Source organism: Eumetopias jubatus, unplaced genomic scaffold, assembly GCF_037043125.1.
Source record: "Eumetopias jubatus isolate StellerSeaLion01/CBP00866 unplaced genomic scaffold, mEumJub1_p1.0 scaffold_11, whole genome shotgun sequence".
In the NCBI taxonomy this organism is placed as follows: domain Eukaryota; kingdom Metazoa; phylum Chordata; class Mammalia; order Carnivora; family Otariidae; genus Eumetopias; species Eumetopias jubatus.
This window is the reverse complement of record NW_028274817.1, coordinates 117829389-117848988: the sequence shown is the minus strand read 5'-3', so window position 1 is coordinate 117848988 and position 19600 is coordinate 117829389. Positions and strand designations below refer to the sequence as shown.

At 45.6% G+C, this 19600-nt stretch overlaps 1 protein-coding gene and 1 pseudogene across 2 annotated transcripts in view; one reads left to right on the top strand and one right to left on the bottom strand.

The window, feature by feature from the left end:
• Window positions 1-2952, top strand: part of PRPS2 (phosphoribosyl pyrophosphate synthetase 2) — a 38332-nt gene extending 35380 nt beyond the window's left edge. For both annotated transcript variants that reach the window (XM_028115019.2, XM_028115020.2), the window contains one exon: window positions 32-2952. In XM_028115019.2, the coding sequence (XP_027970820.1) occupies window positions 32-124 (93 nt within the window). In that variant the 3' untranslated portion in view covers window positions 125-2952. The remainder of the gene's footprint in view (window positions 1-31) is intronic.
• Window positions 2953-4783: 1831 nt separating this feature from the next.
• On the bottom strand, window positions 4784-5955 carry LOC114218053 (protein arginine N-methyltransferase 1 pseudogene; annotated as a pseudogene).
• Window positions 5956-19600: the final 13645 nt, after the last annotated feature.

The following is a 19600-nucleotide window of genomic DNA, read 5'->3' as shown; positions in this document are numbered from 1 at the left end:
TGTCCTCTCCCCCCTTTCTTTCGGCCTTCAGGTTATCGACATCTCGATGATCTTGGCAGAGGCGATCCGAAGAACACACAACGGTGAATCTGTGTCCTACCTGTTCAGCCACGTGCCGCTCTAGACCCCGGACAGGGAGTGTGGGGCCAGCCTGCTCTGACTGCTCGCTTGTGTGCGCTCACCTGACTTCTTAGCTCTAGGACTCAGCGATTCTAGGATAATGCAAAAGCATCCGATCTTTGTATCCTCCAAGATGCATTGTTTCCCCCTTCTCAAGCTCAAGACCATTTATTTCCAGTTTTGGGGGGGCGGGTGGTGGTTATTTGATCTTTGTAAGTGAACTGTCGTTAATGAGATAGGTTTCGTCATCCTGACTGGTTCTGACAGGTGACCCTTTTCTTTGTTTTGCCAGTACTTTGAGGCCACAACTTTCAAGTATGGAATTCTGCAGAAGTTCATAGATGATATGTTTCAAGGTTGCCAAAGGTGACTTCAGATTAAAGCCTTTTGTGTAAATAATGATAATGCCTATGGACATTTGGGTAAAACCCTGTATACAGAATTAGCCTTTTGCTTCCGAGTGAACCTTAGAAAATTTATAATACCCCGAGTCTGGTTTTATTTTACTTTTTTCTTTTTAGCAACCAGGATTCAAATAAACCATTGTGGGTTTGGGGCTTAATTTGACCAAATTTTATGCAGCCTAAGATGGCCACTGACACATTTACTTTCTGATAAACGTGAGACCTATCCGAGGCAATCAGTATTTTTTTTTTTTTATTGTCACTTCTGGAAAACACATAACTATATCACTTACCTGAAATGTCGTGTTCTAAAATTCCAAAATTATGTTCAGCAATAGATCTGATTGAAGAAGTGTCAAGATAGACCCTGCAGGATCACCGGGGCCACTCACACTGTGCTCTGGCCATCCTGGGCGCCTCCTGGCCCGCCATCGTGTTTTATGGCCTCTTGTTAGCGCTAGCTTTTACTTTGCCTTTTTTCCAATAATTTCACGTTGTGGGTTTCCACCAAAACAAAGACTCCCCTAAGTCCCCTCAGATTTACTAGTCTGTTCATTGTTTTTGACATAATAAAAAGGTGAATTTTTGTGAGTACCACCAAATGCATATTTAAATATTACCTCCTTTGTTTTAATATTCTTTTGCCTTTTGTAATCAGAAGTAGCAAGTCTATTAGACTACTGATGATTTTAACTAAAGCCGTTCCATGAAAAATGTGGGTAAGCAAGGCTACAGAGAAAGTACAAATAAGTAAGCCTTCATTGTTTTGTGAAGATAATGTTCAAATGGTGGCCCAAGAGCGACCGTGGAGGCAAAGCTTGCTTTATCCACACATGGCCCTCGACAGCATCCCCCTCGGTGAGGTGCCTCCCGGCCTGTGGCAAAAGGCAAGCATCGAGTCCCTGTGAGTTTTGCTGTATGCACATGGGTGCATAACCGAATGAATTCTTCAGCCCTGAGGAGAATTTGCCTGCATAGCCAGAGCCTGGGGATAGTAACAGCCCCTCCCTTCTGCTGAATCTTAAAACTTGGGAAATTGTCTGATCTAAATTTTGCAGGTGGCAAAACCAAATCTTTTAAGTCGTTAACAAACTTGAACCACAATCTTTAAGGTTTCAAACTTCACCACGGCAGAGGCTGAAGTTAAAAAGTATCGTGTGGGTCATTGCAGAGACTAGCATTTTCCTGTTCCTTAAAATGGTTTTTGAGAAAGACAATGGTATTGGGCGCCTGGGTGGCTCAGTTGGTTAAGCAACTGCCTTCGGCTCAGGTCATGATCCTGGAGTCCCGGGATCGAGTCCCACATCGGGCTCCCTTCTCGGCAGGGAGTCCGCTTCTCTCTCTGACCCTCCCGCCTCTCATGTGCTCTCTCTCTCAAATAAATAAATAAAATCTTTAAAAAAAAAAAAAAAAAAAGACAATGGTATTTTAGCCTGGTAGAGTCAGCTGTGCAATGTGGATTGACTCTATCTAGGAAGAGTTGACTTGAGATGATGTAAAGAGCCTACTTAGATGTATGTAATTTTTAGTTTTGATAAGTGAGGGATATCTATTTCTTGGGATTTCAGTGCATAGACCAATGAAAATGTAGTTACAAACATGCACAGGTAGACAGCCTTGGCTTACAAGCGTAGACACCGGGCCTTGACTGAAAAATTGATTTAAATGTAGTCATTTGATTTAACGTAATCATTTCCTCTTAAGATTGAGACTAAGAGAGCTAATTTCAAAATAATCTTCAGCTAAAAATTTGCATTATCATAGTTACAAACACACACAGGTTAGACAGCCTCGGCATACAAGCGTAGACAGCTTGACATGACTGAAAAAGTTGATTTAAATGTATCATTTCCTCTTAAGGTTGAGTCTAAGAGAGCTAGTTTCAAAAATAATCTTTAGATAAAAATTTGCATTATCATTATTAACAGCTGATTCTCTCTTTTAGCCTCACTTTTTGTTTTCAAGTGTTCTGTTAGGTTGACTAATTTGACTAGACTTGGCCATACACAGTGGCAGTGTAGACCTCAACTGTGTGATGGTTTCAGTTGAAGAAAGATGAAGGTGGCCTCAGGAGTGGCCCGATCCCAGAACTTCCATAGCCTGTGCTGCTTGTGTGCAAACATTAAGCGAAACCACCAAATGTCTCATTTCTGTCCAGCTCTGCTGAATGGGGGCTGGACTCGACGTGTATCGAGCTGAAAAGGAGAGCCACAGAAATACACATACACCAAAGCTGCTCATCCTCCAACTGAAAGTGTATTCAGCAACTTGCAGATAACTCCTATTAGAACCTGCCTTTGTTTAGATGCCCACTAGATTCGGGAATGTATCATTTGCAGTGCTTGTATTGGTTTAGAATATAGGATTTTAAGATCGTCCAACACTGTACTAAAACATTTCAATAAAATCATGCTACTTCTTTCTATTACATTGCGGAGTGCTGCGTTTTGAAGGAGTCAGTGTGTTTTGATGGGGTTCCTGAACATGTTTGCTACTTCATGATTCTAGCCCGGCATATAGAATTACAGAGAAGGCAGAAGTTAATTGAAGTCAGCTCTTCTCCTTTGTGAAGGTATTTCCTTCGGGACTGACCAGCAGTCTCCTTGTCCCAAAGTGTAACAGTTGTGCCACATGAGATATCCAAGTTGATAATTCTAGATGTTGCCTATAAAATTGCAAATGGCACAGTGCACTTAACACGTTAAAGTAGTAATGTTCAATGTCCGTATATTGGAGCAGACCAAACCTCAGTGGAGGTCCCATTGAGGCTTTTCATCTGCTTTGATTTCAGAAGCACCAAGAAGAGTGTCCTGCTCTCATAAAGCAACTACCTCTTCAGTGATGCTTTAAGTTACTCTTGTGGGACAAAGTAAATTTATAATTACGTTCTCCCGCTAAAGCTCGGCTTTCAAGTGTGGCTAGTGCCGAGAGGGGCAGCATTTTGTCTCAAAAGTTTGAGTAAAATACAAAGAACTAAAACAGCCTGCCAGAGAAGATCACAGCTTAAGACATAACATGATGGAATGTACTAGAAGGGAGGAAGAAAATGAAGGAGAGCTGGAATCCAAAAACTTCAACTTCACAATTACACCTAATAATGCTGTCACCCCTCTTCAGAAGTGCTTCATTTCATCTCCGCAGATCCTAGCAAATCTACCGGCTGACCTACAGGGTGGACAGGCTAAGTGTCAGAAGGGAAATACTAAGGGGTTCGGAGGATCGAATCGGGCTGCGGAGATCAGAAAGGGCTTTGTGAAGGGACTGCCATTATAGATGATAATTCGTGGCAGAATTTTCCAGAACCAGATGGCTGTATTCCAGCAGTGACTGAAGCAGGACAGCATAGGGCATTTGGTACGTGATGCGTTTGAGTGAGGATGGCCAGTGACGATGGCAGCTAAGGGCTGAAGCATGTCACCATATTGTTCAGATAATATTGTGTGGAGAGGTAAACAGAATCCCTCCTTTTTACTCCAAATCTTCACCTTGCTGATTTATTTCCCTGTAGCCCAGGAACACGCCCCTCCACCTCCCTGCCCTCGCTTTCCAGAGCTGCGTTCTGAATTGGTTTGCTTTACTGTAGTCTCTGAACTCTTGTTTTCCCCTCTGAGAGCAAAGCGCATGACGCTCAGGAGCAGACTTCATCACTTAGTACAGTTAAACAACAACAGAAACTCTTTGGGAGTGTTGCTTCACCTTTCGTGCCTCAGTTTCCAGAGATGAGAAATGGGGTAATAGTACTTCTGTCCGGAGGTGGTGAGGACTGAATGAGATCTCCGTACAGGGCTTAGAACTGAGCGTTCTGTACACTAATTTCACCTTTTAGAGCGGGCATCTTAAATCTTCCCTTCGAAGGAATGTAAGTAGATGTGAAGCAGCAAGATTTTCATGGATTTTCTAGATATTAAGCCGTGTGCCTGTGTGGTCTAGTCACAAGCACCACCCCTCACCCAAGGGCACGTTGTCCTGGCGTGTGACCGTCTGTCCACGGCAGCGTTTGGTGGCAACAAATGGTTGCGTGTTGAAAATATTTCCAGTGGCTGTAGAATTGATGGGGAAGAATTGGCTATGGTAACAGAGACCGTGATCAAGGCCATTCACAGCAACCCGATTCGATTCTCCTTCCCAGCATAAAGCCAACCAAAAAGTGGTGCCCAATATAAACAGTAAGGGCAGTTGATACTTTTTTTTTCCCCCCAGCTGAGGATTCATTGGCATAAATGCCACCAAAAGAGAATGTCAGTTACGGAAAACACATTTCATGTTGTGCTCTCCCCAGCCCAGGCCCCTAGGACCCCTTCTGAAGGAGGGAAGGAGAGGAGGGGGAGCCCCCAGGCCCATACGGCGCCAGCCCTGCCGGGGTGGGAGAAGCCGGTGCCCCCTCGGCACGTCCAGTAGTCGGTGGAGCAGGACAGCTCACACAGCTGGCCCGTGAAGTCCGTGTCGTCGTCATTCTCGGCACTGGGCCATATGCCAATGGTGCCAAAGATCTCGCCCGTCTTTGCTGTCAGGTGGTCCTCCGCGCAGAACATAGTCTGCTTCAGGTGCGTGTCAGGGCGGGGGGCTCGGAGCTGGTGGAGAAGCCGGTGCTCTTGCTACAGCAGGTGTCCTCGATGTTGAAGTAGGCCACCGGTGCATGCACGTCGTTATTCCGCATCTTGCAGCAGAAGAGGGAGGTGAAGGTCGGGTCTTCCACCTTGACCATGTAGATGTCCACCTCCTTTATGAGGCAGGCGTTGGTGAGCAGCTACATGGGGTCCATGTAGCCCACATCCACCAGGGGGTCCCTGATGGCCACATCTTTGATGCAAGACACATGAAAGCCATATACATTCTCCCACCAGTGGCTCTTGTCATCTTTGTACCGCCAGTCTTCAGTGGCTGTCACGTACCGTGTGGCTCGGTCTAGGAAGATGAGGCCCATCAGGTGCCAACCACTTGTCACGGGCATAGAGCACGGTGTTGAGCATTGACCCGTCGGAGAGGCAGTAGCCCATCCACTCGCTGATGCTGAGGTCTACGTTCTCCACGGACGCTCCACCTCCTTCACCTTCCCCTTGATGATGGTCACCACGTGGTCTAACTTGTTGGCTTCGGCAATCTTCACCGTATAATCAGAGATACTGGAACACTTGATCCCAGTGACCTTGTGGGCTCCAGCCTTGGCAGCCAACATACAGAGGATCCCTGTGCCTGAGCCCACATCCGGCACCACCTTGTCCTTGAAGAGATGCGGGTTGTGAAACCTGGGAGTTTTGGTACCTGAGGGCTCGCACCTTATCTTTCAGCATCTCCTCGTGAATGCCGAAGTGAGCACAGGAATAAAGTAGTCATCTTTGGACGTTGTGTCCTCGGCCTCGGGCTTCTCGCTGCTTTCTGCCTGGCCACGGGAGACCTCCATGATGCAGTTCGTGGCCTCCGCTGCCACCATCCTCACCCGCCCCCACTCCTCGCCGCCGCCCCCCACCCCCCGCCCCTGCCCCGGTTTACACTGTTCTAATGGCAGAGTCCCACGGTCAAAAGAAAAACCAGCAGAAATCATTTTACATTTTCTTTTATTTTTCCATTTACATTTTAAAAGAGCGATAAAAAGAGACTGGGAGAGCGAAAGATGGCATGCCGTGGACAGTGTCCTAAATCAGGAGTGTGGCACCCTAGAGTCTGGTTCCTGATATACCACTAGCAAGCTGTGTGACCTTGGGAAAATGTCTACACCACGCTGAGTCTGAGTATCTCTGCAAAACTGAGAGGGTGGATGATTGCTGAAGTGCCCTTTAATAGGGGGTTTTAATAGTCTTCATAGGCTATGCTATCTAGTCTAGATTCGGTGGGAATAGCTAGTAACTAAAGGTTGTGGTTCCAAAGAGGCCAAGACGGTTACGTCCCCATCAGGTGAACCACTTCTGTTGTCTGGCCGGGAACTTTCTCAATTTTAGCACCGGAAGCCCCGCGTTCCAGGAAGCCCCTCAGTCCTGAGCAAACCAGCATGCTTGGTCACCCTCATTCTGTCTTCTAAGGTAGATGGTTCTGGATCCCCGGTGCCTGCCTCAGCCAAAAAAAAAAAAAAAAATCGGGCGCCTGGGTGGCTCAGTTGGTTAAGCGACTGCCTTCGGCTCAGGTCATGATCCTGGAGTCCCGGGATCCAGTCCCACATCGGGCTCCCTGCTCAGCGGGGGATCTGCTTCTCCCTCTGACCCTCTTCCCTCTCGTGCTCTCTGGCTCTCATTCTCTCTCTCTCAAATAAATAAATAAAATCTTTAAAAAAAAAAAAAAAACCTTGTCAAGTAACTGTAGAAGCCGAAGGGCTGTAGTCACGAATAAAGGAGGAAAAAGGGAGGCACTTTTAGAAAATGCATTTGAGACCCGGCAAGACTGCCAGTCCTTGGCACAGCTGCCCTCGGTGCCGTAAGTGGTCTTCAGAAACCCCGGGGCAGGCTGTCCCGAAGAACGTTCACTGATGGGCATGGCCCTTCTGAGCATTGAGGAGGGGTCATGGATCTGTGAGCACTTGGCCCTCGTGTCTGAGGATGTATAATTCTCTGATTTGCCCTAGACAAGGGAGCATGAAATCCAGTACCTCCTTACATTGACGCCAAGACTATGAACCACAGAAAAAAATTGAGGACTCGAGCGTGTCACTCTTTAAAACCATCAGGTTGATTCCCCGGGGGGCACATTTTGATGTATATTTGCTGTACAATGAACTCAGGAAGTGCCACTGACAGGTACTCACCTGAGGGACCAAGAAACAAACCCTAAATTTCTTCAAGCCCCACAATATCCTCTGTTTAGGACCTGGGCTACTGAGCAGTCTCCAAGTATTGAAAAGGGGACAGACCCCTGTCCTCAGCAATGTGCATTCATTTCCCCCACTGACTGCATTCAGAGCCCTCAAAGGGCAACACTGGGTGAAGACAAAATTCACAGACAACATCCTATGAATTAAAGAGCGGGCGGAGAAAAACCAGATGGCACAAGAAGACTAGTTTTTGATGAGTCACTAATTCCTTCCGAATTTGCATCTGTGCAGTCATGAACGACCCTGGTCATTTGAAGCTGTTCTGTTATATGCACACAAGTTAGGCACTGTAATCGGTCTGAGAAATGCCACTTGCTTCCATGGACTTTGATTGGATGTGATCATTTATTGGGGGCCAGGGCCGCCACAGCGGTGGGTGGTCGGAAAGAGCTGATCACAATGCTTTCTCCCTCTCCCCGCTCTCTGCTATATCCTGCTTTGGTTTTGTGTGCGTTTGATGGTGTTAAAAAAAAAAAAAAAATCTGAAATCAGAATCATTTCTATCTTGAGCTTACCGAGGCAGTCACACTCAGCATTAAATGTAAAATAGAACAAAAGTGCACCTGTTTAAAAAGTGCCAGCACATCTCTTCCAGGTTAAAAACCTGCTTTAAGTTGCTTTATTGTTTTAATAGCCATTTCTGCTGCGCTACCGATGTTAAGCACTTTTTCCTACATTTACTAGCTTCTTCTGTTTATCACATATTTTCCCCAGAGCCAGTTTTATCCCCAAGAAATGTCTCAGGGTCCCCGATGGAGGCATTTCAGAGTGGGGGCAGGGAAGGCCTGAGGTGAGGAAGGAAAACAGGGGGAGGAGGGGAGTTGCTGAGGGAAAGGGAGGGAAGCTGGATGAGCTAATGAGGACCAGCCTTTCCCTGGGCTCAGATGCCTCTCCCCGGGGACAGATCCCCTCTGCTCCCTCTTCTTTGTCCCTCTGGCCATTTTCTTTTGGTTCCCCCGCCCCAGGAGAATTGTGTCAGGGTTTCTCAACCTCAGCACTATTGGTGTTTTGGGCTGGGTCATCCTTTGCCGTGGGGGCTGCCCTGTGAGCTCTAGGAGATTTAGCAGCCTCCCTGGCCTCTACAGAAGAGACGTAGGTAGTAATGCCTCCCCCCAACCCCCCACCACACACACACATATGTAACAACGAAAAGCCTGTCTCCAGACATTGCCACATTTTCCCCGGGAGGCGGGGTGGGGGGGCAAACTTGCTCCTGGTCGAGAACCACTGATGGATTCTAACCAGGACCTTCTTCCTTGATCCTCTTTCCTGACATTCATTCAGGTCAGAATTCCAGAGCAGATCCATCCTGGCTTCTGGACCAATTTCAAGTGAAAAAAGCGTTCTGGAACAAAGTGAAGAAGGCAATGGCGATCATCAACCACTGAAAAAAATTAAGCGGCATTGTTTTGGTAGGACTTGAAATTAATACCGAAATAATGACATTATCCTTTTGATGCAGGGCTACACACACTGATCCCTACATCTGGCAGGAGTTGGGTGAGATTTGAGTAGGTCACTAAGTTATTTGTTTTCTCAGTTTCCTCTAGGAATGGTTCCAGCCTCAGAGTGGGTCATGAGGTGTGGGGTTTTTTTGGTTTCGTTTTAATCACGAAACTGATTAAAACAGCAACCGTCAAAGAGGTGACTGAATTTGAGTCTGACTTCAGGTGACCTCTGGAGAGCAGAGTTTTCGGTGCACTGGGCAGGTGGCAGGTTTCCTGGCCCTTTGGTGATTTTTCACCCTGCTGTGAGAAGCCAGCGCGAAGACTAATGGTGATGCCCAAGGCCATCGAACTCCTGGGCGCTGAAATGGCCAAAGTCTTCCGTGCTCAAACCATAGACTCCATCACCTCTCTTGTCAAATGTCATGGAATTGATTGGATTTTGGAGTGTGATGGAACATTCGAGACCAAATGAGTCCCCTCTCATTTTACAGGTGAGGAAACTAAGTTAAGGCTCAAAGGGATGAAGTGACTGGCTCAGTAAGGCCACACAGTTCCTTAGAGGAAACAGGACCTCTTCCTGCTTCAACCAGAGATGTTTGCTGGAACCCAGGCAACCTCTGATGACTAACCACTGTATCATGAAGGTGCACTTTATCATTAAGCCTCAGGGCAGTGAGGAAAAGCACAAAATGTGCTGTGCTAACTTCCATCAACCTGAATGCTTGCTCCTGTAGATTTGGTTGTTCACCTTCTTTCTTCCAGAAAGTGCCAATTGCACTCCCACCATTGCCTGGTCCTTTTTCAGCGTCATACCAACATGGGGAGATTCAAAATAACAGCACTGGGTCGTGGATGGTTCTCAGATAATGGTAATTTTGTAGGACAGTGGTTCTCAAAGTTTGGTCCTGGATGAGCAGCATCTGCATCACTGGGGAACTTAGGAAAAAGGCAAATTCTCAGACCCCATCCAGCCGTATTGTATCAGGAACTCTGAGTATGGGGGTGTGGCATGCACGGGGAGGAGGGGCAGCCGCAGGGTTCCGTACACCAAGGTTTGAGAACTACTCTGCAAGGCGAAGTTTTCTAGTATAGTAGTTGGCAAACTTGGTTGCACATTGGAACCACCTAAGGAGCTTCCAAAAAATACTGGTTAAAATGAAATTGATTTAAAAAAATTTGTAGCTGTGTGTGGTGGGGGAGGTTACGTAGACTTATTGTGGTGATCATTTCTCAATATATACAGATATCAAATCATCACGTTGTAACACCTAAAACTAATATAATGTTATATGTCAATTATATCTCAATTTAAAAAACAATGAAATTGGGGCGCCTGGGTGTCACTGTTGGTTAAACGTCTGCCTTCGGCTCAGCTCATGATCCCAGGGTCCTGGGGTCGAGCCCTGCGTCCAGCTCCCTGCTCAGTGGGGCGTCCGCTTCTCCCTCTGCCTCTGCCACTCCCCCTGCTTGTGCTCTCTCTCTCTCTCTCTCTGACAAATAAATAAATATTTTTAAACAACAACAACAGCAACAAAAACAATGAAATTGTTGCCTGGCCCTTGCCAAGGTGGTGATCGCTGTGTGTCATGTAGGAGAAGATCCTTTCCTGCTTTAATAAAAATGCCTCTGACTCTGGTAAGTTATAGTCACATTTCATTGTGCATAATTGTAACTATTGTATTCAACCCAAAAGTTAGGCCTGCATTGTGGACATTTGGAGAGAATAATGGTTTTCAACTTATTTGACCATTCAAATGTACCTAGAATAGAAGTTTCTGATATTTGTGTTCATTTAACTATCATTGCCAGATACTTAGTTGCTTGGGGTATTTGAGTTGTTTCTAATGCTTTTATTTTATTTACTTTTTAATTTTTTTTTAAGATTTATTTATTTATTTTGAGAGAGTGAGAATGAGAGAGAGAGAGAGAGAGAGAGAGAGCACATGAGACGGGGGATGGTCCGAGGGAGAAGCAGACTCCCTGCCGAGCAGGGAGCCCGATGTGGGACTCGATCCCGGGACTCCAGGATCATGACCTGAGCCGAAAGCAGTCGCCCAACCAACTGAGCCACCCAGGCGCCCCTTACTTTTTAAATTTTTTTTAAGATTTTATTTTATTTGAAAAAGCATGAGAGAGAGAGAGCATGGGTGAGGGGGAAGGGACAGAGGGAGGAGAGGGAGAAGCAGGCTTCCCGCAGAGCTGGGAGCCTGATGCGGGGCCCGACCACAGGACCCCGAGGCCATGACCTGAGCCGAAGGCAGACGCTTAACGACTGAGCCACCAGGCGCCCCTCTAATGCTTTGATTTTATGAAGAAAAAAAGACAATGCTGGTTTTTTAGGAACACAAAGTATAAGATAATGCTCTTATATTAATATTCCATTGGTGCAAATATAGTTATTACCAAAAAATATTAAGACAAATATTACTTAATCATTTGTAATAAGGGGTTCAACACACACTGCTTAATATCTAAGTAATTTCCAATGGTTTTATTAATATGAGACTCTCCTTTAATAAGTAGGAGGGAAGCTAGAACCAAGAGAAAAATTACTGAAGTTTTATTTGACACCATTTTTTTCAGTATCATTGGTTAGGTAAAGAACAATAAAAAGTCAATGAAATCATGGTTACTTTTTCAAATCTGAATTCTGTAGGGCAGGCCGCAGGCTGGAAAGTCAAGCAGGATTTCTATGTTACAGTCTTAGGGCGGAATTCCTAGTCCTGTGGGAAATCAGTTTTTGCTTTTAAGGCCTTCAACTAATTTGGTGAGGCCCACCCACGCACGTTATCAAGGGCAATCTCCTTTGCTTAAAGTTAACTGATTATGTAAAGGTTAATCACATCCACCAAATACCGTCACAGCAACATCTCAAGTGTTGTGAATGATGGTGCCTCTAACTCAACGGAATCATCAACAGGGTGAAGGAATGTGTGCTTGTGAGTTAACGTTTTTTATGAGATAGTCTTGTCCCTCAAATCCCAAGCGAGTGTCTTTCCACCGTGCCTCGCTACTAACAAATCCACTCTTGGGGCTATGGAGACCAGACGATGAGAAAGCCCGCTGCTTGGAGACCATTACATCCATAAATAGTCTTTTCTCTTTTTAACCACATCATCTACGCCATTATTTGCATCTGGGGCCTTTTTTCAAAGCATCCGACCCTTTGGAGTCATCTGGTGAACACTAATACTGGGGACCAGACCTCGATGCGAAGGAAGGGTTTTGTTATACGGATTTGCATATCCTGTCGAGGGCATCTTCAGAACACTTTCATTTCAAGGTGAAATGAAACTTACAGGACTAAGCAGAGAGGCACTTGGTATTTCAGTTTATGGGGTGGGGGGAGAGAAGCAAAAGACAAGGTTAATGATGATACTGGGGCTTGACAATGGATTCTGTAGGCTGTGTTCTGCTTCCGCCTCCCACAGAGAGCTGGCTCACGGTATCTGCAAATTTCTAACAAAGAATATTATTTGAAAACGGTCATGGCTGTATCTAACTGAAGGGGTTAAAAGTTCAGACTCGTTATAAAAATACCATGATGCTTGCCATTAAAGTCCTCTCTTCCTTTCATCAAGCAGACCCTGACAGCCAGCATCTGCGAGTGGGAACAGCAGAAATCGGGGAATGGGAGATGGGGTTAATACCTACCCCTTGCTCGCGTGCTCACCCAAATTAAGCAACTCACAAAGAGAAACATAAGACGTCATACTTCCCCGTGCTGGGGACTCAGCATTCGGTGGACTGGAGCAATTTGTGTAAAGGGACTTAATTTAGGTTCCCATCAGCTTTAGGAGAGGATGCATGATGCGAAGTTTCTGCGGAACTACTCTGGTGTCCGTGTTGGAGTCAAATGGCAGGATAGGGACTGCCACGTGGGGCTTCTGTCCCCAGCTGAGTGCTTGCTCAGCTGCCACGCTGGATGTCAGCTTTCAATGGCAGAGACCTAATCCCGGGAGTTTTGCAATGTTTAAGTCGCTAGATTAAAAATATGACACTAAACCAGGGCTGCCAGATAAAAATCCAGGATACCCAATTAAATTTGAATTTCAGATAAACAAGAAATAATTGTTTAGTATAAGCCTGTGCCAATTTGCTACATTTAGCAGCCCTGCACGACACCTTAACAACCCACCAAGGGCCATGCCTGATCCTCTTTATTTCCACCGAAAAGGAAAAAAGAAATACAGTCAGGCTTAGAAAACCAAGTACGAGGCATCCAGCCAATGAGAGGCCTGTTCTCACGGGAGAACTTGAAGCAGTCTATCTTCAACATCCAGTAATTTCTCTTGAGCTAACGAAGCCGCAGGGGACTGGGCCGACAACGTGGCCATCTCTGTGTCGTCACTCAGCCTGCGGGGTAGCTGACAATGAACTCTTCAGCAGAAGGTCCTTCATAGTTCAAGGTTAGTCGTTGCACTACTGCTTGTAATAGCGAAGCTCTGGAACAAGCCACATGTCCATCGATAGAGAGATGGTTAGACAACTTGGGGAATATCCAGAAGCGGAGGATGCTGCCTATACATCCTCAGGGGTCTGGCGTAGAACTCTGAATGGAAAAAGCAACAGGGGAACAAAGTATTTGCTAACAAAGTGTACTGTGACCCAACCCAAATTTGGCTGGTCTTCATCCCGAAAGGCCATCACTCAAGAGACCAGTTTTGACCGGCAGGGAATAGGAGCTTTATTCAGGAGGCCAGCCACCTGGGGAGAAGGCAGGCTCTTGTTCGAAGGCCAACTCCGAGGTTTCTGCCTGGCCCAGGGGTTTTGAAAGGGGTTCAGGGTGGCTCACCAGCGCAGCGAGTGCAGTGGCCTGCAACGTTTCCTGATGCCGGGCCGACTGGATGGTGCCAGCTACAAACCTTACGTTGGTGCTCGGGCTGGAGCCGGGGGCGTCCGGTTTCTGTTTCGTGACGTGTGGGAGGACTCGGTTCTTTCTGCAAAGGAGGGCAAGGTCTACAGATACACCAAGGGAGGTTAGGAAAATCCTTTGTGTGACCTAGAAAAAGAAAAACATTTTGCTAAAAAAGTAGCTAGGCTAATCAGAAAGCCAAGGTCGCTTCCGACAGACCGGCTGGCTTCTGGGGCCTGGGAAAGTCTGGTCCTTCACTCCCCGAGGCCAGTGGTCTGCAGATATAAAGAAACTTGGGGAAGACGAGTAAGGATAAACCACAGACAATGACTCCTTGTGGAGATGGGGGTAGGGGTGGGATGGAAGTGGGTGGATGGTGAGTGAGGAGAGCGGACCATCTTTCCCTCCGTACCCATCTGTGCATGGGTGTCTCTGGGTATCGTACAGAAGAGACAACAGAGCAGGCTGCAGACTGCTCTCCTCAGAAAGCTTTGAAGGTTGGCCTTTGGAATCTGGGGACTGGGATTTCTAGTAGTTTCTCACCATTCCCAGAACTGATAAGAGTGACTCACTGCAACTCAACTGTTTTTGTAAACACTATGATGTACGTAGAACACCAGCTGTCTGTCCGGGAGCCTGGAATTTTGGCACATGCTAGGTAGAGGGTGCCTACGTGACCAGTCCCCCACAAAAAACCCTGGGTGCTTCGTCTCTAAAATGAGTTTCCCTGGTAGACAACATTTTACATGTGTCTTGTCAACTGGTTGCTGGGGGAATTAAGTGCTTCCTGTGGGCCTCCCCTGGGAGAAGATTCTGGAAGCTTATGCCTGGCTTCCTCTGGTCATTGCCCCATACACCTTTTCTCTTTACTGATTTTGGTTTGTGTCCTTTCACTATAAAGAATCATAGCTGTGGGTAAACTATAGGCTGAGTCCCATGGACCTTCAAACCTGGGGGTGGTCTTGGGGACCCCAAGCACAATTTCTCCCCCTCTATTTATAAAAGTTCTATACCATATAAATGTATACTATTAAAATACAAAACAGAAGTCCTTTATATATATATATATAATTTTTTTAAGATTTCATTTATTTATTTGACAGAGAGAGAGAGACAGCGAGAGAGGGAACACAAGCAGGGGGAGTGGCAGAGGGAGAAGCAGGGAGCCCGATGTGGGACTCGATCCCAGGACCCTGGGATCATGACCTGAGCCGAAGGCAGACGCTTAACGACTGAGCCACCCAGGCACCCTCTTGTAGCTTTTAAATGGCAGTGTTCTTTTTGTTTGTTTGTTTTTGTAAAAAAAAAAAACAAAACAACTTTTTTCCAGCTTTTACACCTTAATGTTTCAAAATCTTAGGGCTTTGTTCCAGAAGAATTTGTCCCTCTTTGTATATATGAAACCGTCCAGCACATAACTGGAAATATAGGTCTGCCATTCAGGAGAACATTTTTGTCACAGAGCTTAAAGTTACCTTTGGGGGTGACATCCGTTAAAAAAAATGTTTTGGGCGCGCCTGGGTGGCTCAGATGGTTAAGCGTCTGCCTTTGGCTCAGGTGGTGGTCTCAGGGTCCTGGGATCGAGTCCCGCATCGGGCTCCCTGCTCCTTGGGAGCCTGCTTCTCCCTCTGCTTCTCTCTCTCTCTCTCTCTCTGTCTCTCTCTCCCTCTGTCTGTCATGAATAAATAAATAAAATCTTTAAAAAAATGTTTTGCATAAAGAAAGTGTAAAAAGTTTACAGAGACATAACCAAACTCACTGTGTGAACACTTGAGCGTCTCCTGAATCAGGGGGAAAAAAAAAAAGCTAATAAAAGATGGTTTGGGGACACACTGGAGACGTGAATATAGAATCAACATGAGATAGGATTATGGGATTATTGTTAACTCTTAGTTGTCATCCTTATTTTAGAAGATACAGGCTTACGTGCTTAGGGTAAAATATCATGTTGTTCGCAACTTTCAAATGATTAAGAAAACAAATACAGGGGCGCCTGGGTGGCTCAGTTGTTAAGCGTCTGCCTTCGGCTCAGGTCATGGTCCAGGGTCCTGGGATCGAGCCCCGCATCGGGCTCCCTGCTCCGCGGGAAGCCTGCTTCTCCCTCTCCCTCTGCCTGCTGCTCCCCCTGCTTGTGCTCTCTCTCTGGCAAATAAATAAACAAATAAAATCTTAAAAAAAAAACAAATACATACATATATATCCACAAACAAAGAGAGAAAACCAACGGGGCTCACTCTTAACTTTTGCAGTCAGGCTGCAGGCCTCCAGGCTGGGTTGTGTAATTCCTTCCGCTCTTCTATAGAGTGGAAAGTTTTCAAGATCAGGTTGGGCAGAAAAAGGAAGATTTTATTTAAACAACCAGGCCACTGATATAATTGAAGTTAAAGTAGAATGACATTATCGATTATTAGAAAGTCAATAACCATTCTGCTACTGAATTCACAACATTGATTTAAGGAGGACTTAGGATCTTTTGAATAAAAAAAAAATAGGCTTTCTTTATGCTCGACTACTAGACAAGTGACACTTGACCGAACTGGTTAATTTAAGCAGCTAGTGAAACTCATCAGATGACTGGTCACTTCAATTGACTGATTTGTGTAACCATCTTCCTCTCAAGATTGACCTAACTGATTGAATTGTTCTTGTTTTCAAGATCACTTTCCTTTCTTTTTTTAAAGATTTTATTTATTTATTTGAGAGAGAGAATGAGATAGAGAGAGAGAGAGCACGAGAGGGGGGAGGGTCCGAGGGAGAAGCAGACTCCCCGCTAAGCAGAGAGCCTGATGCGGGACTCAATCCCAGGACTCCAGGATCGTGACTTGAGCCGAAGGCAGTCGCTTAACCAACTGAGCCACCCAGGCGCCCTCAAGATCACTTTCATCTTTATCATCATGAAGCTTGATTTCTTCACTACCTGCTGAGGACAGGGTGCTGGGGACATCGCATTCCTAACTCTCGGGGTCTGCAGTATCATTGGGGAACTAGGAGATACGAATCTAGGATCAATAACAAGACAAGAAAGCATAGTCAATACGCCATGTACAGAGTATCATCATTTCTCAGGATCTTACCGTATGAAACATGGATGTGTCTTTACTGATCACAAAGCCTCATCCCTCCCTGGCAGATGAGAGACTAGATTTATTTTTATGTAGTCAAATATTTCCGTGTTTCCCTTTAGACTCTGAGGTTGCTGCTGTTGGGGTTTTGTTTGTTTGTTGTTGTCTTCATATGTGGAGCGGCTTTCTCACTTTAAGATTGTAAAAATATCTCTCTATGGTTTCTCCTGGTACTTTTAACGTTCAAGGTTTTACATTAAATTTTTGAACCATTTGAAATTAATTTTGGTGTAAGAAACGAGGTAAGACTATAGCTGAATTTTTTCTAAACTTTAAGCCAGCTGCCCAACATTATTTTAATAATTTCTTTTGTCATTGATGGGACTTTAAGCTAATGTCCCATATGTGCCTTTGCTTAATTCTGGTATCTCCTCTCTTTCATTGACGTGCTGGGACCGTGCCGTAGGCAATGCATCGTTATAATGCGTTTATAGATCTGGAAGCGAAATCCTCCCTTTGGTACTTTTCCATTTAGAAGTTACCTGGCTTGGGTGCCTGGGTGGCTCAGTCGGTTAAGCGACTGCCTGCGGCTCGGGTCATGATCCTGGAGTCCCGGGATCGAGTCCCGCATCGGGCTCCCTGCTAGGCGAGGAGACTGCTTCTCCCTCCAACCCTCCCCCCTCCCATGTACTCTCTCTCTCATTCTCACTCTCTCAAAATAAATAAATAAATCTTAAAAAAAAAAAAAGAATATAAGTTACCTGGCTATTCTCACATGTGGTCTTTTTTTTTTTTAAGGATTTTATTTATTTATTTGAGAAAGAGCACAAGCGGAGGAGGATCAGAGAGAGAGGGAGAGGCCGACTCCCCGCTGAGCAGAGAGCCCCACACAGGGCTCGATCCCAGGACCCCGAGATCACGACCCGAGCCGAAGGCAGACGCTCAACCCACTGAGCCACCCAGGCGCCCCCTCACATGTGGTCTTAACCCAGTCAGATCCGGTGCCTCATTTCTATAACAAATATTTTCTCTATTAAAGGAGACAACACTGGGGACAAACTGGGCAAATTTGAATACAAAATCAACATTGAGTTATTATGGGGTTATTGTTCATTCTTGTAGGTGTCATCATTATTTTAGGAGATAACCCTAATCTTTGGGATAAACAAAAATGCTCAACTGATTTCCAAAATGCCTCCCCATTTAGAGTCAATCTGGCAAGTTACTCATGAAATCCTCTTGGTATTTGGTTGGGGTTGCACAGCATTTATAAATCAATTTAAGCAAGGTTTCCTTTTTTTACAGTGTTGTGGACTCTAGCCCTAACGGTGCCTTACTTCTCTTCATTTATTTACATCTCCTTCACCGACTCCTGGGTCCTGGCCAGCAACAGGTCGCACGCTCAAAGGAAGAAATTGATGAATTTAGCAAAGTGCCTTTTTTTTCCTACTAAAAAGTGAATTTATTTTCTAGTTACAGAAGTGGGTGCACTGAGGAAAAAATAAAACAAACAAACAAAAACACATATAAATTTGTAGATACCGTAGTAAGGAACTGACCTCCTAATCTTTTTTTATTATGTTATGTTAATCACCATACAGTACATCATTAGTTCTTGACGTAGTGTTCCATGATTCATTGTTTGCATATAACACCCAGTGCTCCACGCAGGACGTGCCCTCCTTAATACCCATCACCGGGCTAACCCATCCCCCACCCCCCTCCCCTCTAGAACCCTCAGTTTGTTTTTCAGAGTCCATCGTCTCTCATGGTTCATCTCCCCCTCCGATTTCTTTTAAAGACAGTTTGGACAGGATTCAGGGAAATCAGGAGAGTAGGGCGCTTCAGGGCAGGTCTTCACAACCCCAGGCCTCCAAAGGCAAGGGGAAGGAACAATCAGTGCAATTGGGGAAGAGTGGTCTCAAGGAGAGCATCACCTGACGAAAGCGTCATTAGAGGGTTGCAGCCCTACCCCCAGCCTTGCAAAGGGAGGGAGCCACGGGGATAAATACCCTGACCCCTTTCCACATTGGCTAAAGCCACCAAGCAGCCTTTAGCACCAACCAGTTGATGAAGTTCATATAGCTCAGCCTCCCGGGACACGGAGCGGGATGGAAAGGCGTGCAGAGTGGACCTGGGGGCAGGTGGAAAGCCAGCAGCCCGCGAGGTAGAGCATTCTAGTCTCCTGCCTTCCTCCCTACCTCCTTCGTTCCTGAACGTTCTGTGCTGGTTTTCTTCCCAAGTAGTTCATATTTTTGTTACTGTTTTCAATGGGATCTCTTCTCCTATTGCCACTCTGGATCGGTCATTGTTTATATGTGAGACAATGACCGATTTGTACATAATGTTTGCATAGCAATTTGGTCTGATAAGAAGGTATTTGATGTTTCCTGCCTGTGTAACTATCACTTACCTGGTATGTGCGTCAATTCCAGTACTTGTAAAAAAAAAAAAAAAAAAAATATATATATATATATATGTTTACCTCTTTTTTTTTTTTTTTTTTTTAGTATTTGACGAGTTAATACATACAAAGCAGTTAAAACAGTGTCTGGCTCGTAACAACCCCTCCGGAAGGGTATCTATTTTTATCGCATCTAGTCATTTTTCACCTGATCCGGGGCACCGGTGACTTTTCAGTATATTAACCCTGATCGTTATCAGCTGATCTCTCCACGCCAACCTGCATTTTTCAAATTCTCTCCAGGTCGTTGAGGTGGACTCAAGACCTTTTAAACATAACTACCGATATTTTGCCTCTCCCTGCGAAAGGACCCAATCGTCAGTGAAGAAGGGAACAGTTCTCACGAAGACCCCACTTCGAGAAGCAAGGCTTTATGTGACACCAGACTACAAGTGCAGCTGACCTCTTTTACTGAAGTGAGTCAACCAGCTGGAAGCTCTGCCACTGC